Source organism: Centroberyx gerrardi, chromosome 24, assembly GCF_048128805.1.
Source record: "Centroberyx gerrardi isolate f3 chromosome 24, fCenGer3.hap1.cur.20231027, whole genome shotgun sequence".
NCBI lineage: Eukaryota > Metazoa > Chordata > Actinopteri > Beryciformes > Berycidae > Centroberyx > Centroberyx gerrardi.
In genome coordinates, this window is record NC_136020.1 from 5,043,165 (window position 1) to 5,062,694 (window position 19,530).

Here is a 19,530-nt window from a genome sequence, read left to right on the forward strand (position 1 = left end):
AAGGCATGGGAGGCTACAGATGCGGATCTGACAACATGCTTGCCGCCGTTTTCATCGTTAACATTGAGATAAAGGCGAGGTGAGCTGGTAATGCGTCTGTTTTACCGGGCTGCAGAGCGGCGGCACCGTGGGAAATCCGCGCCTCCGTTAATTATTATAAGGGTTAGAATTTGTGTCATGACCGACATTATCACATTAAACAACCGCTACCGGGCAGCCTCATTAGGAAACCGCTGCTCTATGCATCAGAGGCGGGTTTGTGGTGGGGAAACGGCGCTGCACGGTGCGGCCGTAGATATTCGTAGATGTGAGATAGGTTGGCAGATATGGGCTATGGCTAGTAATGGGGTCAGTCAGCCAGCTATCAGTGCGAGAGGACCGTGCCAGGCCAGCAGAGAGACTGGAGAGATGTGAGCGGCCTGTCTGCACTGCTGTACGAAAAACACTATCATATTCCTATAATAATCCTATAGGGAGTTACACTGCGTCTGCGGTAGTAGTGAGTTTATAGTGGCTTTATCATACATCATACTCTGTGGTATTCTTTCTATCTCCCACAGCATCACTGCACTCTTCCTATAGTGCAGCTTTTACCTATAGCAGCGGTTCTCAAAGTGGAGTCCGGGTCCCTCAGGAGACTTTTAGTGGGCTCCAGAGGGTCCCAAGCAAAATAAGGAATAGGCTAGTTTAATGTCACTATAGACCTGATTTAATTCACTAGAAATGATCCCAGTTGTGTATAGGAATGACTCCTGTAGCCATAGGTTTACTCTCACCGCGATTATCTCCCCACATAGATAGTTCTAGGCTACAATTCAATACTGAAACAGCTAAAATCTGTCTTCTATCTTCTTCTTCGTAAGGACTGCTGCTGCTGTTAGAGTAAAAATAAACTTGACGACATAATATCAACAGGTATTTCGTTTTTTTTTTAAAATGTCCTTGTTTCATACCAGGGCCTCCTGACCGGCCCATAGCGTGCTGTAACGGGCGCAGACCGGCGGCCCTTTGAGGAGGGATGGAACCTGTGATCCCGGCGGGCGCAGGCACGAGGATGTACCCCAGAATCTCCGCGTGCCTGCGCACATTTGGCGCGCTCCTGCTGGTCGCGGGCACGTTGGTTTCTATGGTCACCTCAAGCGCACCTGTTGCAGGTAAGTCGTTATTGCACCTGTTTTTAAGGGCATGAGTGTTGACCGATATGAGTTTTTGAAGGTCAATACTGATATTTTTGGACTGAAACTGCTGATAGCCGATATTTTGTGCCAATATGTTCCATATTTTTAGTTTACTATTTTTATTAATTCTGTCTGGTGGATTAGCAGCTCCTTAAGGCAGGTTTTATTGAGGTTTTTACAGACTGCCATTGGTTATCAGAGATTGAACCTCTATCATTGGTGGACAATAAAAGGCCAATATTGACCCGATATCAGCAAATCTAAATATCAGTCTAACCCAAGCATCAATAGGGTATGGCAAGGTGTGGAAACTGGACTTCCCTTTATAACAAGAGTGAGTCCAAATTTGATCCTGTAGTTTTTATCAAATATGGAGGGCAATGACCAAGCAAATCCAGTTCTATAAAGGACCAAAATGACTCAAATGACCTCTGCTAAAATCAGAGTAAAGAACCCATTCTTAAAAAGTGCTTTTAATACTTCTGATGTGGAACATTTTATTCATTTTTTAAGGTTTCTTTATAACACCATGCTCAAACAGTTCTACATAGAACCTTTACGGTGCTATAGAAAACCTTTCTAAACTGGCTCTTCAAGCCAAGGACCCGGGTTCAAGCCCCCATGTCGGCAAGTATCCACCTCACTGAAGTGTCCTCGAACAAGACACTGTATCCCCACCAGCAGCTTGGTTTCCTGACGGTTTGTGAAATGATCCCAGTGTCTTCCAATGCGAAGACAAGGAGGAGACATGACTAGAAACAGGCAGTAGGGTGGATGGGCGGATACATTTACCTCTAATGATCCAGGTTCAATTCCCGAACCTGTGAAGAAGTTTTCTACTGTGAGTGAAGATTTGATTTTCAGGGACATTTGACACATGACAAACAGGTGAAAATGGCATGTCCAATTCATTGTCACATAATCCTTTCATGGTGAACGAACATAATCTTCATATTATTCGTGTCCACAACATGTAATCTGCGCAGTGTGCATTTCACTCAATTTTGTGAGAAAGTTGTGCTGGCATGTTCAAATGCCCCAAAATGTAGCAAAGAGGAAGTTTAAAAGGAAACGGTAGTGCACTGAACGTCCTGTTGCAAAGTGTTTATTATGGGTTGTTATTGACTGAGACGGCGATTCTGTGCGTCCGCCTTGAAGAATTCTCAGAACCAATTGCATGGATTGACAGGCGTTTGTACGTACCCAATGAAAATGCAGAATCACCCTGAACGTTGCAACCCACTTCACACCGTTGGGAACAAACGTTTCGCCCTGGTCTGTTGCTGACCCCGACCTCTGACCTCCCTGTTGGAGGGAGGAAGTGAAAAGTGAATTTGTCCCTACACGGATCAATAAAGTATCACCTAGTTATGATTATTATTCTTGGCTTCCCTGTCATCACATACAAGATGAAGCGCCGTTCGCATCCTTCCATTTATCCCCCCATCCCACTCTGTTATTTTCTATTCCAGTCTGTATTTTCTCACTCCTCCCACTGTCTCCAGCCCTCCATCTCAGTGAGTCAGTACTGTCATCAGGCCAGGACGCAGGCACAGTCATCCCCCGTACGACCTATAAAGGTACAGGGAGAAACTCGCACATTCCCACAGACACATAATTTAGTCACGTAACAAGATCTCACACTCAAGACATTAGAAGACAAGCGCACACGCTCCAAATCACACATGATATTAGATTGCAGAGGGCTTAAAGTGATGTATCTTTAGGTGATTAGATCATTGTCATCAAAGCAACATGGATCGACTGAATGGTGCTATGGGATGCTATTCTTAGAAACCCAATCTCCAGTCTGATCTCTCCTCGCTTTATCTATCGTTCTCTCCTTCTCTAATTCGGTTTTCTCCTCACCATCCTTTATACTGCTCCCTCCCTCCCTATCTCTCCCTCTCCCACTTAGGCGACTATATGTCACTGTAATGAATGTGTGTATGTGTTGTGTGTGTGTGTGTGTAGATCTTGTATGCTGTTGGCTAGAGTGCCTCTGAGCTGAGAGCGTCGTCTCCAGCATACCAATGAGCCCATCGCCATCCGGCACGTGATGCTGCCGCAAAGCACAGCGTCACCACGGCAACGCACCCGGCACAAGATGAAAGGGTCTCAGTCAAGGCTAGGTGGAGGAGGATGCTGGGTTGCTGTGATTCAGATCGCTGTGTGTGTGTGTGTGTGTGTGCGCGTGTGCATGTGTGTGTATTAGTGTTTCCCACACTGCAGGAACTGCCTCAAAGAATTAATTTGTATTGAATTTCAATGGAGAGTTTCAGTGTGACGTGGTCTAAATGCTGTTTCAGAAGCCTTTACACCTCATCGGAAAAAAAAAACCCATGGGACAAATTGGTGTGTGTGTGTGTGTTGGGGGGTGGTGGTGTGAGTTAGAGATGACAAATTGGTTTAAGAAGAAGGGAGGAAGAAGAGAAGGGTTTTTCAACAGAGTAAAAAAGAAAGACAGAACAGGGAGAAAGAGGTTTTGGTTTAGGCTCTGTGTTTGACTCCAGATAATTAATACTATGTGTGCGCAATCTGGTCGAACCACTAAAATTATAATATTCATTAACAAATTAATCGGAGCTAAGGAATTATATTTATCCTGTTTCTTAGTTAAAGCTGCACTAGGTAATTTTGCACGTTGGCGACCCCAAATGGCAGCAAGAGGTAACTGTTTGAATTGTGAGACTTCAATACCCAGAAATCCTGAAAGATGACATCAGCAAACTAAACGTCTTCTTAGTGGCTGGTGTGGAGAAGATTTTCCGCCAATGTCCATGCTGACACCAGAGTTTAATTTGGGCAAATAGGGAGAATCTACAGCGTCTCAATTAGTGGGGATGGGACGCTCTTCTCTGTTGCAGCCCCACTTTGTGATTTAGGCTGATAAGACAGGTGTATTTTTACATAAAAATCTTGCCTAGTGCAACTTTAACAGTCATTAATCGATATTTTTCTTGTCAAAATGTCCTCACATCCAGGAAAAACCAAGTGATAATAGGCATGTGCTTTTTGTCTGTCATTGTGACTTAGGCTTAGACGTGTGTGTGTGTGTGTGTCCGTGTGTGTGTTGGTGGTAACTGCTGCTGGGCTCTCAGCAGTGTTGGTTGTTGCCTTAAATAGTCTGTCACTAACCAGCAGGGAGTCAGCTCAGCCTGCCGCTTCATACATGCATTTTAACCAGACACACAAGATCATGTGCACAGGCAGGGACACGCAAACTACATATGTATTATGTATTTCTCTCTCTCTCTCTCTCTGTCTCATTTCACATGCCAGTGCACACAGAGTTCTGGGTGTTGTTAAGTGTCTCTTTTCTCCTCTCTCTCTCCCTGCAGGTGTGCTGGACTTCAACAGGACAGCACAGCCTCCATCGCATCGGGCATCCTCTTCATCAGCACCGCCATCATCCTCATCGTCATCCTCCCCTTCCAGACACCCGGGTGCCAGCCCACCCAAAGAAAGCGGTTACCAGGGTAGCAACGGCGCAGGGTCGGCCGAGGACTCGGACTCGGGTGCTCAGGGCATCCACCTCCTCCTGAGACCCCCGGACCTGCTGTCTCCCAGCCACCCCCCTCCCCTCCCCCCTCACAGCCAGCCCACCCTCACGCCCCCCCCGCCCTGGGAGCACGGCCCCTCCCTAGAGGAGGCGTGGGGCTCCGGAGACTACCTAGAGACTCTGTCCTTCATGGTGCCCGACGGAGAGGAGCTGGCCCTGGCCACGCCGCTGCCCAGCCACCCCTACGACGACACCAGCGACTGGGTCTCCTATGACACGTCCTTCCCCTCCCGCCCCACCCTCCCTCTCTCCTCGCGCCTCCTCCTCGCTCCCTCCTCCTCCACCCCGACCGTCCCGTTCAGGGCGGGCCTGCACACCCACCCCGCCCAGCCGGACGTGTTCCCCACCTGGGACGAGGAGGACTACGACCTGGAGGACATGCTGCCTCTGGAGCCCACCGAGCTGCTGCTGCCAGACATGAACAGCCTGGAGTACTACACCAACCTGCTGGCCCGGGAGCGAGAGAGAGAGAGGGAGAAGGAAAGAGAGAGACAGAGGGAGAGAGACAGACAAATCACCAGCCCGGATCAGGACAGGGTCAACCAGACCGACTCCAAACCCGTCATCACTCCTACAGCCACCACAACACACACCCACACACATACTCACACACACCCTCATCCTCCATCGCCGTCCCCTAGCTCAGGTCCTCCACCGGAACGGGAGCCCAAGCGACCCTCAGTAGGGCCCACGCCGCCCCTTGCTGTCTCCCCCACTCTCCTGGGTGAGGAGGGGCCGCCCGCTCCATCCCTCAGACCCACCTTCAGGACACCCTCCGCTCCTCCTGCTCCACGGCCCAAAGACCACCCACCCACACCAGGCAGACGCCCTCCGCATCCCCCTTCCAACAGCACCAGCCGGGCCCCTCCTCCTCCTCCGCCAGGACCACCTGCCCGTCCCGAGAGACCCGAGAGGCCCCCGGATCGAGACCCCATCACGGTAAAACCACCGCTTGTAACGAGGGCTCCCACCACCAGGCCCACGACCACCACCACTACCAAGGCTACCACCACGACTACAGCCATCACCACGACAACGCAGATCACGGTGATCAGCCTGACCAGAGTCCCCCCGGTCACCACGCCTAGGGTGGCACAGACCCCCCCCTCCAGACAGTACCTCTGTAACGTCACCAAGCCTGAGATGTACCTGGTCAGAGTGGGTAAGACAACAACTGAGCAGTATTACTAAGTACTGTGGAGTCTGATGTAGCTCAGCCAGTAGAGCAGACTTGTAAAGTGGTCAAGCAATTTGATTCTATGTGTTTAAAGCTGCAGTAGGCAAGATTTTTATGTAAAAATACACCCGTCTTATCAGTCTAAATCACAAAGTGGGGCTACAAGAGAGAAGAGTGGTCCATCCCCACTAATTGAGATGCTGTTGATTTGCCCTATTTTCCCGAATGAAATTCTAGTGTCGGTATGGACACTTCTCCACCCACAGGAGGTGACAAATTGAAGCTTAAGACCAAAATACAAACTGTCTCCTTAACAGCAGTGAGCAGCGCTCCGTCCAGAGAAAGCTGGATTCACCAATGATAGATCTTTTGGCTCTCTTGTCTCTTTGGTTTCTGTTGGTATAAAGCATCACAGACTGGTCAGATTGATAAGCATGAGTGTGCTGTGTGCAGTTTACTGACGTCCCCTTGCATGAATTGTGGGAGTTGAAGTTTAAGAAACAGGTACCTTTCACTGCCATTTGACGCCGCCAAAACGGGAAGTCCCCATGTGCAGCTTTAACTGTCTGTCCTGAAGAATGACTGAAAGCTGATCTCTGTCTTTTTGTCTTCTATAGTCAGTTCCAAAGGCTCCTCTGTCGGCTTTACTCAGGTCAGAGACATTTTGAAGAGAGAGTTCAACCGCTCAGTAGAGCTTCAGGTATACAAACACCAAAACACTGGAATCACATAATACTATGTAGAACACTGGTTCTCAAGCATGTGCCATCGACAGCCATGTAGCTACATCCAGGTTTTCCTTATACCCATAAACCCTTGTGTTTTGACGACTGACACTCACATTTTCAGGCGCCTTAGTGCAGTTATTTGCTACTCGAGTTCGAATGTAATTGTTCTTACCTGCTCAATTGAACCGAACAAAAGGAGTAAATGTTCAATTGACCCGTTCCAAACATGCTTGGTGTGAACGCACCCAAATACCTTCAACCAGAGAGGAGTAATTAATCAATGAAATCAGCTGCTGTCGTGTTTGGTTGGAAGGAAAACCCGCATACACATGGCTCTCAATGGCACATGGTCGAGACTCGCTGGTTTAGACCGTCCTGCACTGACCTCCTCTTTGCTTTCCCTGTCAGTTCCTGAGAACTCCGTCCAGCTTTGCCTTCCGCGTCGTGTCGGGTCCGCTGATTTTCACCGCCATGTCCGTCATCAACGCCCTGCGCCAGCCAATACGGAGCTCCAGCCCCATACCCACCGTCTCCCCCCTCTACATCATACCCGACCTCAGGTACCAGGTCCACTCCGTGCTGCAGTTTGTGCCGAACCACGTGGACGTGCGAGTGTGTAACTTCAGCGAGCGAGTGGAGAGAGGGCTGCTCATGGCCTACGCAGAGATGCGCCGGCGCTCACATGAACTGGGCAACGTCACTGTGCAGGTGAGTGTGTCAAGCTGATCAAGTTGGAGAAAGATTTGGTTACTGTAGAGTCTTAGTGGTACAGAATAAGATCGCCGATATATGGGGCCAATTTTGGTCTTTTATTCAGTGTCGTCCACCTCTGATATGATGCAGTTTGATTGATTACATAGAATTGATCAACACTACACTGGTTGTCATCATCCTGGGTTTCAGTGGAGAGTTTTAGTGTCCCATGATGGTCTAAATGCAGTTTCAGATGTTTTTCCACCCTGACAAGAATGAAATTCTGGGGGAAACACTGAATAATTGTAATTCTTTGAAATTTTTGGCATGAAAATGGTCAAATTTAAAGAAATATCTGCACAAATGATTGGTTATCAGCAGCTTCAATCCATCAGCCTTCAAAAACCCACATTGGTCAAACCCTAGTACACACAGTGTGATTCTCTCATTCTCTGTGTGTGTGCTCTCCAGCTACTCAACATCACCATGGGCGTGGCCAGGCCGGTGGGGGAGCAGAAGGTTCCGGTGGACGTCACCTTCGCGGTGCGTGATGGGCGGGGCTACCTGCCGGGGTCAGAGGTCAGCGAACACCTGAGGAAGCTCAGCGTGGTCGAGTTCAGCTTCTACCTGGGCTTTCCCACCCTGCAGATTGCTGAGCGTAAGCTACACACACAAACACACACTGTATATTTTCATACATGCACCTCATCTTTACCAAAGCTTCTTGCACTTGAGTGAGTACCTAAGTGTGTGTGTGTGTGTGTGTGTGTGTGTGTGTGTCCACAGCTTTCCACTATCCTGAGCTGAATACCTCTCACCATCTACGCTCCACATGGGTTCGCACAGGTAAAACCGCCTCACTGCTTTCCCTTAGTGAAACTGTAGGCTGTATAGTTAAAGGGGCATTAGATAATCTAGGGCCTCTATTATCCTCTATCAGTGGCCAGTAGGAATTGCAACATTGATAGAACTTGTCTCCTCCTACACAAGTCTCTACGGCCCCCCTATTCCCTTGAATTACGGTGGCCTGTAGTTGACACAAACAATAAAGTCACATTTTAATAGTAGAGAGGAGTAAGCTAGCTGTAGCATCCTCCATCACTGAGCAGTTGAAAATGAGAATGGACCCGAAAGTGAGTTTTGAGAGCCAGAAATCTCAGCACCTGGCCAAGTAATCGTTGAGTCATTAGTATTGATCAACAACCCTATCAACCCCCCACAGATATATAATGGTCATTTTGTGCAAATGTCCAGTAAAACAACTCATTGCTCCTTTAATAGCCTAAAAAATGGAAAACCATAAAAGCTTGCAAAGTCAGTTTGGGCAACAGGAAAAGAATATTTTGAAAATGTGCTCCCCAACAGAATGAGCTTGAAAATAATTTAGTTTAGTTTGTCTGAGGTTCAGCTTTGTGTGTGTGTGTGTGTGTGTGTGCATGTGTGTGTGTGTTTCAGTTCTACTGGGTGTTCAGGAGCAGCTGGTGACAGAACGGAGCTTCAAAGCTCGTTTGGAGAGACGTCTGGCTCTGCTGCTGGAGGAGGGACTGGGAGAAAGCACCAAACGGCGCTGGAAGAGAGCTACTGCTGTGGGCAACAACAGTTTACAGGTACACACACACACACACACACACACCTACGTACATGCACATTCACATGCGCACTCATCCTGTGTCTCTCTCTTTCTGTTTTTGCTGTCTAGTTCTCTAATGCGGGGTTCATGCCATGTCGGATTTATTGTAAATCTCTCCACAACATGCATCCGTTCTGACAGAGTGTGTGTGCTGTTCCCAGGTGGTGCGAGTAGCGAGGCTGTCGGGGGTTGAGCGGCCCCTGGAGGTGCTGTATTTTGTGGAGGGTCCCGGCGGAGAGCGTATCCCAGCCGAAGCTACCGCCGCCACCCTCAACCGCCTAGACCTTCAGAGAGCCGCCATCGTCCTGGGCCACCGAGTCCAGAGGCCACTGGCCCAGCGTGAGTCTGACTTCTTATTCTAGTTCAGTCAAAAAAAATACAAATGACCTTGGCTGATCAGATAAGCTTTGCAATTAGCCATGTGCATAGGATTTTATCACCTTTCTTATGCTATCTATTCACTGTTCTACACTTTTGCCAAAAAGGGTTCCATATAGTACCAGAAAAGGGTTCTTTAGGTTTTATATATAGCGGAGCCCATTTTGGTGCTATAAAGATCCCTTTACGCATACATTAATGTTGCAAATCAGCAGTATTAAAGTGACTTTTTAAAAACCACATTTGGCCCTTTATTTATTATTTTATTCATTTATTTTTATTTGTAACCTTTTTTTTTATTTTAACATACCAGCATTATTACAATAACATTTTAAGAACCACACTCAGCTCTTTCTTTATTAATTTAGTATTTACTCATTTACTTTTACCATTTTTTTTATTTTTACAATTCAGAGGGTTCATCATTATGGTTCCATATTGAAGGGTTAGGGTTAGCTAACCAAAGAATATATATATATATATATTTTTTTTTTTTTCATGTCACTGGGCACTTGACTAGAATTTTAACATTGTGTCTATGCTTTAGCTCTCATATAGCCCAGGATCTTTTGGCAATGTATAGCCAAGTTTTAGACCAAGCAGTAAATACATTATTATATATTTAAACAAAGCATAAACAGTTGTACATTTTAAAAATATGCAACAGGAAATACAAGATGCTTTATTTTTGTCATTTACCCCTGAAGACGTAAGGTCAGGGTCTTATAGTGCTGTTACAAAAATCCTGGAACTATAGAATGATGATGTAAGAGCAAAGGCATGTGAGGCAAATAAAAAGAATACGAGCTAAGCAGAGAGAAAGAAGGGATATTTTTAGGAAGCACTTAGGGTGAGTAGAGACAGATTATGATTCAGTGGGGAAAGGGTGACATGAGGTAAATGTACACAAAAAAATGATGTCATGAATTTAAACGTCCCGACCCGACCGCTTTGCGCCGGCGTCTCCTCTCTAGCTGTGGAAACCCTGTCGGTGCCGCCGTCCGAGACCCAGAGCAGCAGCATCTGGCTGATCGTGGGGGTGGTGGTCCCCGTCCTGCTGGCCGTCTTCATCATCATCATCCTCTACTGGAAGCTGTGCGGCTCCGAGAAGCTGGAGTTCCAGCCGGACGCCATCAACACCATCCAGCAGAGACAGAAGGTCAGGGGGGGCATGAGTACACCTTTTCTTCTGACTCAAAGCTCTGCTGTACATACACACACACTAGGGATGGGCGATATATCGAAATTCAATATATCGCGATACAAAAATGTGACAATACGTATCATGGGGCAGAAAAATGAATCGTGATATTATCACCATTTTATTCTGCTGTAGTAATCACAAATGAGACGGCTTGCCCATCACAATTTCACAAGCTCTCCATGCAAATTATATTATTTTCACTTTGTAAAGACATTTTTAAATTGCTGTTTTGTGAGATGAACATAATGTCCCATCCCTAACACACACACATACATGCAAGCAAATACAGATCATGCATAAATTGGTGTGCATACATACAGTCACACATATAGGCATATAGTAGGTACACACACTGAAGCATGAAAAAAAGAGGTGGATGCTCAGGGCAAGTTGACTCAACACACACACACACACACACACACACACACACACACACACTCACACACATACACCCAGCTAACGTGTTGGAATGCGTGCCTCTCTCCAGCTGCAGGCTCCCAGTGTGAAGGGCTTTGACTTTGCCAAGCTGCATCTGGGTCAGCACAGCAAAGATGACATCATGGTCATCCAGGAGCCCGGCCCCCTCCCCGCGCCCGTCAAAGAGGTCACGCCCTCCGACGGCGGGGACTTAAACACCCCCAAATCCAAGGGATCCTCCACCAAGGCGGTCCGGTCCAGCCGCCGCAGGGGCAGGTCAGCGACACACACTCCCTCTTTCTCTGCTTTACACACACACACACTTACAGAAAATGTCGTCACACCTACATAGGACATAAACTGGTATACCGTAAAAAACACACCGGCACTCTTCCCTCTCTTCTCTCAGGCTCAGCCCGTCCGACGGGGACTCGTTAGGCAGCGACCAATCCAGCGGCAGAGAATCGGCGGAGGAAAGCACCAGACCCGTGGCCACGCCCAGCGAGGGGAAGCAGCATCGAAAGACGCCCAAAAACGGCAAGAGACGCTCTCTCATCTCAACTGTTGTGCTGACAGATTTCATTCTGCTGGGCATGCGCGTGTTGAAATGTCAAGGATAATTGGAGGAGAGGGCATGTGAGGAGTGCATGTGTTATTTGTGTGTGTGTGTGTGTGTGTGTGTGGGAGTGTGTGGGAGTAATCCATATTAGGGTTAGACGGATACAACGGTTTGCTGATATTTGGGGACGATATTTAATTAAAAATCAGAATATCAGTCAGTCAATATGATAGATATGATGCAGTTTGCAGTTTTGATTAATGTTACACTGTCTTAACCTGAATTGATTCTAATGCAACACTTTGATCAGATTTCACACAAGTATGCATGAATATGTTGTTATTATTAGTAGTATTATTATCCAGGGTTTCCATGGAGACTTTGCCCCATGGTTTAAATGAGGGAAATACTGAATACTTGTAATTTTTTGGCATGAAAATGGTCAAATTTAACGAATGAGTGATGAATATCAGCATAATATTGGCAGCGTCAGTCAAAAAATATTGGTATCTGCCTTCAAAAACCCACATCGGTCGAACCCCGATCCATATGTGTGTGTGTGCAAGAATGTATGTGTAAGTAAGGCAGTGAGACAGTGACTGTGTGTATGCATGCGAGTGTGTGTAGGCGTGTCTCTGTGCGTATGAGGTGGGTTGTGTGTGTGTGTGTGTGCCCTAGAGATGACGATCTGCTTGCTCAGCGGGAGAACAGCTGATTAAAGGAGCTCCATCAAAGAGAAGGGAAGCGAGAGAGAGAGAGAGAGGAGAAGCCACAGGAGGGACGGAGAGGAAAAAAAGAGGAGAGAGGGATGACTGGAAGTGAAAAGCAGGATGGAGAACTCTTTAGGGGAGGATGCAGGAGGGAAACAAAGCTGTTATTCTGCTCGTGCCTTTACGTTTACCTGAATGCATTGTCTTTCTGTTCTTTATCCAACTGACTATGTCTTTTCCTCTTCACTTGCCATCTGGACCACAGGGAGGAGCAAGATCGGTATGTTTAGACCTTTCTCTCCATGTATGTTAAAATATGTATGTATTGTGTCAAAGTGCTTGCATGTCACGCTGCATTCACGGCACGTGGGAATAAGCGTTGCAATGACTTGGAAGCGTTCATGCTTTCATGCTCACTTGAAGCCGTCAGGATGCCATGATTGAAGTTTTCTGTAGCTTTTGATTGTTCTTGATCAGCTTTTTCACACTTAACACACATCCATTTAGTGAGTGATGCATCTGAGTTCATCGTTTACAGCAAACCCAACCAAAATCCAGCAAGTAGTTATATTTTAAGTTGTCATCACAAGATGATAGCGGTATTTCTGTTGGTTTTATTTGAAATGAATACATCATTCCCGACACTTGACTGCAGGTATTTCCTTGTTGGTGATGGTCAGTAACTTGGAAAAATTGATGTTCATCACCAAAAACAGAGTTCCCAAGTAGTATTTAGCATGTGAAAGCTGAGGTGAACAGTATTTTCTAGTAGTATTTACCATGTGAAAGCTGAGTGAACAGTATTTTCTAGTAGTATTTACCATGTGAAAGCTGAGTGAACAGTATTTTCTAGTAGTATTTACTCCTGAAAGCTGAGGTGAACAGTATTTTCTAGCAGGAAGCTTGTTTCTACCGTTTTTTCCCATGACATGAACGCAGCACGACTACGCCACTCCTTACAGTATCTGCCCTCTCCCTGTCTCTCCTTCCAGTGGGTCCCTCCGGCAGTGGCCCGGACGAGCTGCTGTCCTCGTCCTCCATCTTTGACCACGTGGACCGCCTGTCCCGCGGCTCGTCCGACGGCACGCGGCGCCAGGCCAACAAGGTGCAGCTCATCGCCATGCAGCCGCGGCCCAGCCCGCCGCCGCACACGCAGTGCCAGCCCAGCCCCACGCTCACCGAGAGAGTCAACACAGAGGTGGGAGAACATACACACACACACACACACACTGAAACCACTCACACATGCACACTAGGGTTCGACTGATACAGGTTTCGAATGCTGATATTGATGCTGATATTTTAGGATTGAAGCTGCTGATATTTAATACCATTTTCATGCCAAAAATTTTAAAAGAATTATAATTATTCTGTATTTCCCAGAATTTTATTCTTGTCAGGGTGGAAAAGCCTCTGAAACAGCATTTAGACCATCATGGGACACTAAAACTCTCCATTGAAATCAAGGATGATGATGATAGTAATAGTGAATGTCTCATTAGAATCAATGCTGGTTAAGGTCTTCCCATAGACAACCAGTGTAGTATTATTATATAATATGTAATCAATCAAACTGCATCATATCAGAGGTGGATGACGCTGACTGGACCAGATCTGATTTTTAAGACCAATATTGGTTATATATACACACATACACATACACACACACTGGAAGCTCCATGCTCGCCATGCCAGAATCATCAGAGAACTGAGAATACACACATGCGCGCCATAATCAATAACCCCCTCGGTGCCTTTCCTCATATCTGTTTGTCTGAGCATGTGTTCACGTGTGTGTGTCTGCAGGTGGCCCTGAGGCACAAGTCGGAGATCGAGCACCACAGGAACAAGCTGCGGCAGCGGGCCAAGAGGCGGGGCCAGTGCGAGTTCCCCTCCATGGATGACATCCTGGATGCGTTCGGGGACGGGCCGGTACAGGGCGGGGCGGCGCAGCGCCTCTACAGCTCCGCCCACGACCACATGGACTGCATCCTGCAGGCCGACGCGCCCTCGCCCCCGACCCCCACCGACTCCAGGAAGAGGTGATGTCATCGTATGAGTAATTGTGTGGTTTCTATATGTCTGAGTAAGTTCTGCCGCAACTGATACTACTGCTGCTACTTTTGGAATACAGACTTTTCTGCACATTTTCATTCATACATCTCTACTTTATATGTCTGAGTGTTGGAGTTCAGATCAGATTTCGGAGGATGAGATGAAGAACCTGCATGTATTTGCAAACCAGATACATTTTGCTCATTTCATTACAATTGCCTTGCCTTTATCACAGAAATGCATTGCATCCTACCTATGAGGAGATGCAGTAATTCTCAGTGTTTTTGTCTTCTGGGCAGAGAAAACACTTTTTCTTCACAAGTGTATTGTCAAAGTTAGTTCTGTATATTTAGACTACGAGCCAGTTTGCCAAAGAAGAGTGAGCGTGGGCACTTTCACAGCCCTCTGCAGTGTCAAAGACAGCTGAATAAACTGTTTAAACTGGGGAATGATTGACTGTTCTCACACAGACCAATAAGAAGGAGGAGGAAATCCATTGCCTTACTGGAGGAAATTGCACCAGAGTTTATTCTTGCATGAAAAATTAGGGAAAAATAATTGATGCTTGACTGATAATATCTGGGGAAGATTCACCGCCAAATGCATCGTTTGTTAGTTTCTGAACAGCTGTATGTCTGTGTGCTTCCAGAGGGAGGCGCTCTCCTCGGGGGCGGCGAGGTCAGCCAGGACCTGGCAGCCTGCCTGATACAGACCGGCTGACGGACCGAGACCGGCTGCTCACCGATCAGAGCGCGACCTACAGGAAATACCCAGGGTTCAACAATGTGGCATACATGGTGAGACGCACACATAAACAAATGCATGTTAACTCACACAAGGGTTCAACCGATATGAGTTTTTGAAGGCTGATACCAATATTTTTTGGTTAAAGCTGCTGATAGCTGATATTTTCTATCTTTAAGTTTGACTATTTTCATGCCAGAAAATTCTAAGTTTCCAACAGAATTGTATTCTTGTCAGGGTGGAAAAGCCTCTGAAACAGCATTTAGACCATCATGGGACACTAAAACTCTATTGAAACCTAGGATGATTATAATAAACTGCATCATATCAGTCATATCGGAGGTGGATGACACTGAGTGGTCGGTATCAGCCTGATATATCCGTCTAACCCTAACACACACACACACTTATTCTCTCTCTCATCTCTCTCCCAGTCGGACCCTGACCTGCCCCCGGACCACGGCAGCCCCTCTCCGAACGACGAGGTGTTCGACTCCGCCCCGGCCCCGCCCCCTTACATGCCCCCCCAGCCCTCCATCGAGGAGGCGCGGCAGCAGATGCACTCTCTGCTGGACGACGCCTTCGCCCTGGTGTCCCCCTCCTCGCAGGGCAGCGCCGGGTTGACGGGGGTGAGTCCCGCCCTGCCCAGCCCCTCCCCTCAGACCCGGCCCCCGGGGAGGCAGTGGGGCTCCTACCCGGCGGCCCCCTCTCACAGCCCCTTCTCTGCCGTGAGTTCGCCTTCTTGAGCTAAAGTCGCGTTCCTTCTATATCTGCGATTTCATTCTCCCCCCTCTTTCTCCTCTCTCCCTCCAGAGATACGCAGAGTTAGGAATGTCTCCCACGTCAGTCCAAGGCCTGTTGCAGAGGTGAGTGTCAATGCATTTAATGGGGATTCTGCCAGCTTTAGGTATGCAGACTGAAATTAACCCACTGTTGATTTTCTGTGTAGGCAAGGTCTGGGCTCAGGAGGGTACGTCTCTACCAATGAGCAGCTGCAGGAGTCGGTGTATTCCAGCAGGGGGCAGTACGAGGACCCTCCCTCCTCCTCCAGACCTCGCCCAGTAGGGGGCAGCACAGGTACAGTGCTGTGTGTGTTATGGATCAAAAGATTGTATTCAACACTGCATGTGCTTGAGTGTGTGTTGGAGGTTATCAGTTGGAGTGTGCGTGCAATAATTTCTCCCATGGTGAACGTGTCGACTCCAGGTGCCCAGCTCCACCACTTGACCCAAGTGGGCTTGTCCAGCCAGATCAGTGCGTACCCTGGGGTGGGCCGCAGCGTGTCGGGCCCCACCGGCTCCAGCTGGAACCAGCAGCACTCAGACCAGGACCTGTCCAGACCTGGAGCCAGCAGAGAGAGCGTGAGTCCGTTGTCAGAGAAGTGGATTTCTTGTCTGCCTTCCTGTTCTTGTCTTGGGTTCACCCGCTCTCCCTCTTTCTCTCTACAGGTGCTGTCGTTCCCCGAGTTCTCCTCCTCCTCCGTTTTCCAGATGCCCAGCTCCTCGTTGCGGGACCCCTCGGCCCCGCCTCTGCTCCTGACCTCCCCGACTCCGGAGTACCCCCCGGAGGACGCCTCGCCCTCCGCCCACAGCTCCGCCTCGCTCATCAAGGCTATCAGGGAGGAGCTGCGACGCCTTGCTCAGAAACAGGCTGCTGTGTCCAGCTACCCCTAGACTGGTCTGGACCTCTTTGAATCAGGACTCGTCAAGCAGGCAGAACTGGTTTCAACCGTTACCCTCTCCACCACTCTGAACCTGTCAGAACTGGATTGAAACCCTGAATCTAAAACAGGTAAACTGATCCAAACTACTCTGGACGATTGTTAGTGAATCGGCTCGGACACGTCTGTACCGCTATGCCCAAATTACTCTGGACCACTATCCCAAGTCTGAAAAAAAAGGACAACTTCCCGGTACTTTACAGGGTCTCCTCTGTCTCTCTCTGTCCAAGTTTCTCATTCTACAGCTCAACGTTTCACCGGATGGGAGTTTGTTCCCTTCACATTTCCATTGAAGTGCTTCCCGGAGTGGATCCACATCCCCTCCTGACCTTCTGTGGTGCTAATTGTCAGCCTCATACAGTATCTAGTCATTGACCACGCATTGCCTTCCGCACACATTCATCAGTCATGGTGATGAGGTCTCCATTCATTAACCATATTGGTGAGGTCTTGCACTGTAGACAGCTGGAGGTGGCGCACAGTTCCTAGGGCATGGGGACTCGAATACAGGAAAAAAATATATATAAATAGCTATAAAAATGACTATAAATATATGTACAAAGATAGAAATCCCAATGAGCACAATATTAATGTTAGAGTTATTATTGGAGTATTGAGATGTTACTTATTTTTTATTGCTATATATGAAAGTATACTTTAAATCCTTTATTTTGATCCCAAAAAAAAAGACCAAAATACTGTTCTATGGTTGTATTCCTCTTGTGTTTGAGCTCGCTGTAGATTTTGAGCCGGCCGTGTTTCGTTTATCTCCGTGGAGACGTTGCTTAGCATAGCTGCTCGCCCGTGTGTTCATGTATAGGTGGTAATGAAAAAAAAATGTATATATATATATATATATATATATATATATATATGTAATGCCGACGCATTGCTTTTATATAGCGCTTTTCACTTGCTCTCAAAACGCACCAATGTGTAACATCCATCTTTCGGGGGGCGGAACACTCCCCATATATTAGTTACTCTATCAGGTGACTAGGTGGGTAAAAAGATGTGTTTCTGGAGGTGGGGAGAGCTGGGACACCACTCATGCATTACAACCATAGAAAATAGGATAATAACATAAGATAGATTACAAATAATCAGACTGAAATAACCTGATATGATAGAGTGAAAAGCATGGCAATCGTAGGCGAGAGGTTCTGTAATAAGTGTATGCTGCTGTGTCCGTATGCCGCTGAATAATGCATCCCCTTGCCTCCTTTCCCCCCCCCTCCCCTTTTTCTTGAATTATATAAAGGTACAAAAATAAATAGTTATGTCTAATGTTGGCCTTGAACCAAAGGAGGTGAGGGTGTGAAGCTATTCAGGGCTGCTGGGCTGTATTTGCGAGGTTTTGGTGATAATTAAGTGCTCTTTGTCTTCATCTGCTGGTTGTACGGCTGCATGGCTGGTTCCCATCTCTGCTGTTTGGCTGTTTTCTCTGTAGTGTTTTAATGGAGTGGGTCAGTAGTAACGTCGGGGGTCCGCAGGGACGAGAGAAGGTTCGCCTGTCCCTGCTCTTTGCTCTTTCTCTGGCATGTTTCGACTAAGTTTGAGGCTTTAGCTACTAGTGATGTGCCCGTTAATGTTGTCTTCAGGCATGCTGCTAAAAGATGTTTAAATCAAAGTTTAACAAGTGAAGAGTTGTTCCACATCGAGTGAAGAGTGAGCAAAGAGTGAGTCATGTCACAGTGCCATCCGACCATTGTTCCATCTAAGCACAGTCCATTGTGATAAACGGTAGAAAAAGATGCACCATACGAGGCGTCATGGTTTCTTTTGTTTTGCATTTCCAAATGATATTTTTGAATCTAAATGAAAAATGGGTATTATAATATATATAAATGAAAGTGGATATGGTGTTGTATAGAAAACATTATATAGCAAATATTTTATTTGTGATTGCTCTATTTGAATGGACAAAAAGATCCTTCCGGCAAAGGTGCCAACACGTCCCTTCCACGGACCAATAGCGAACCAGAACTCTTCACCGACTGGAGCAAGTGACTTTCTGATTGGACCTAGCACCTGTCAGTCAAACTGTAGGACTAGACCACGCCTACAGGATCCTATGGTGCTATTTCAACGACTGGGATGCGTCTGCACCTCTTCAGTCACGCTCTCACACACCCTGGACATACTAGGGGTTACATGTTAGATGCAGACACACACACACACACACAGACACACACACACGTGCGCTGCCATTATAAAGGAAAAAAAACACCCTGCGGATGTCGGTAAACCTGATTCCAAAAGAGAAGGTCGACTCCTCACATCGAACTCTGGATTTCGAGCTGCTGCACTGCAGTCTTCAGCATCTCCTGAATGTTTCCTAGATATCTGTGTTTTCTAGAGCTGCGTTTCAAAGTTCTGTGTTTTCTAGATCTGTGATCCTCAGTGAGTATAGGCCTTATCCACCAGGAGACCGGTGGCGTCGGCCCTCTGCCCTCTGACCTCCGGAGCCGGGGTCGGAGTGTCGCTCTCTCTCAGAAAATACCATCACATTCCTGTTGTTCCTCTCCAGAGGGTGTGTTGTTTCAACGTCCGTACCTGAGCCTGGGCCCACTGCCAGCAGGGCTCGTCTAGAGGCACGTTCAAGAGCAGCCACCCAGGCGTGTTCGCAACTAACCCCCAATCCGACTATGTGTTCCAATATTTTCCCTCTTCTCTCTCTCTCTCTCTCTCTCTCTCTCACTCTCTCTCTGTCTCCTCTTCCCCCCTCTCTCTCTTCCGGTGAGCTGCATCCCTGTGGTGTTTCAAGTCTGAAAG

General features: G+C 47.4%; 1 protein-coding gene across 1 annotated transcript; it reads left to right on the forward strand.

Annotated features, from left to right (window-relative positions):
- The first annotated feature begins 1,018 nt into the window (after positions 1-1,018).
- Positions 1,019-16,708, forward strand: LOC139928136 (UPF0606 protein KIAA1549). Its single transcript, XM_071920532.2, has 21 exons — positions 1,019-1,154; positions 4,520-5,694; positions 5,743-5,902; positions 6,535-6,617; positions 7,054-7,353; positions 7,810-7,996; positions 8,125-8,184; positions 8,794-8,945; positions 9,130-9,307; positions 10,321-10,505; positions 11,038-11,243; positions 11,377-11,504; positions 12,502-12,516; positions 13,229-13,434; positions 14,043-14,278; positions 14,941-15,088; positions 15,470-15,664; positions 15,849-15,901; positions 15,985-16,112; positions 16,242-16,396; positions 16,484-16,708. Exons 1-21 carry the CDS (start codon positions 1,019-1,021, stop codon positions 16,706-16,708), a joined length of 4,311 nt encoding a protein of 1,436 aa, XP_071776633.2.
- The last annotated feature ends 2,822 nt before the right edge of the window (positions 16,709-19,530 follow it).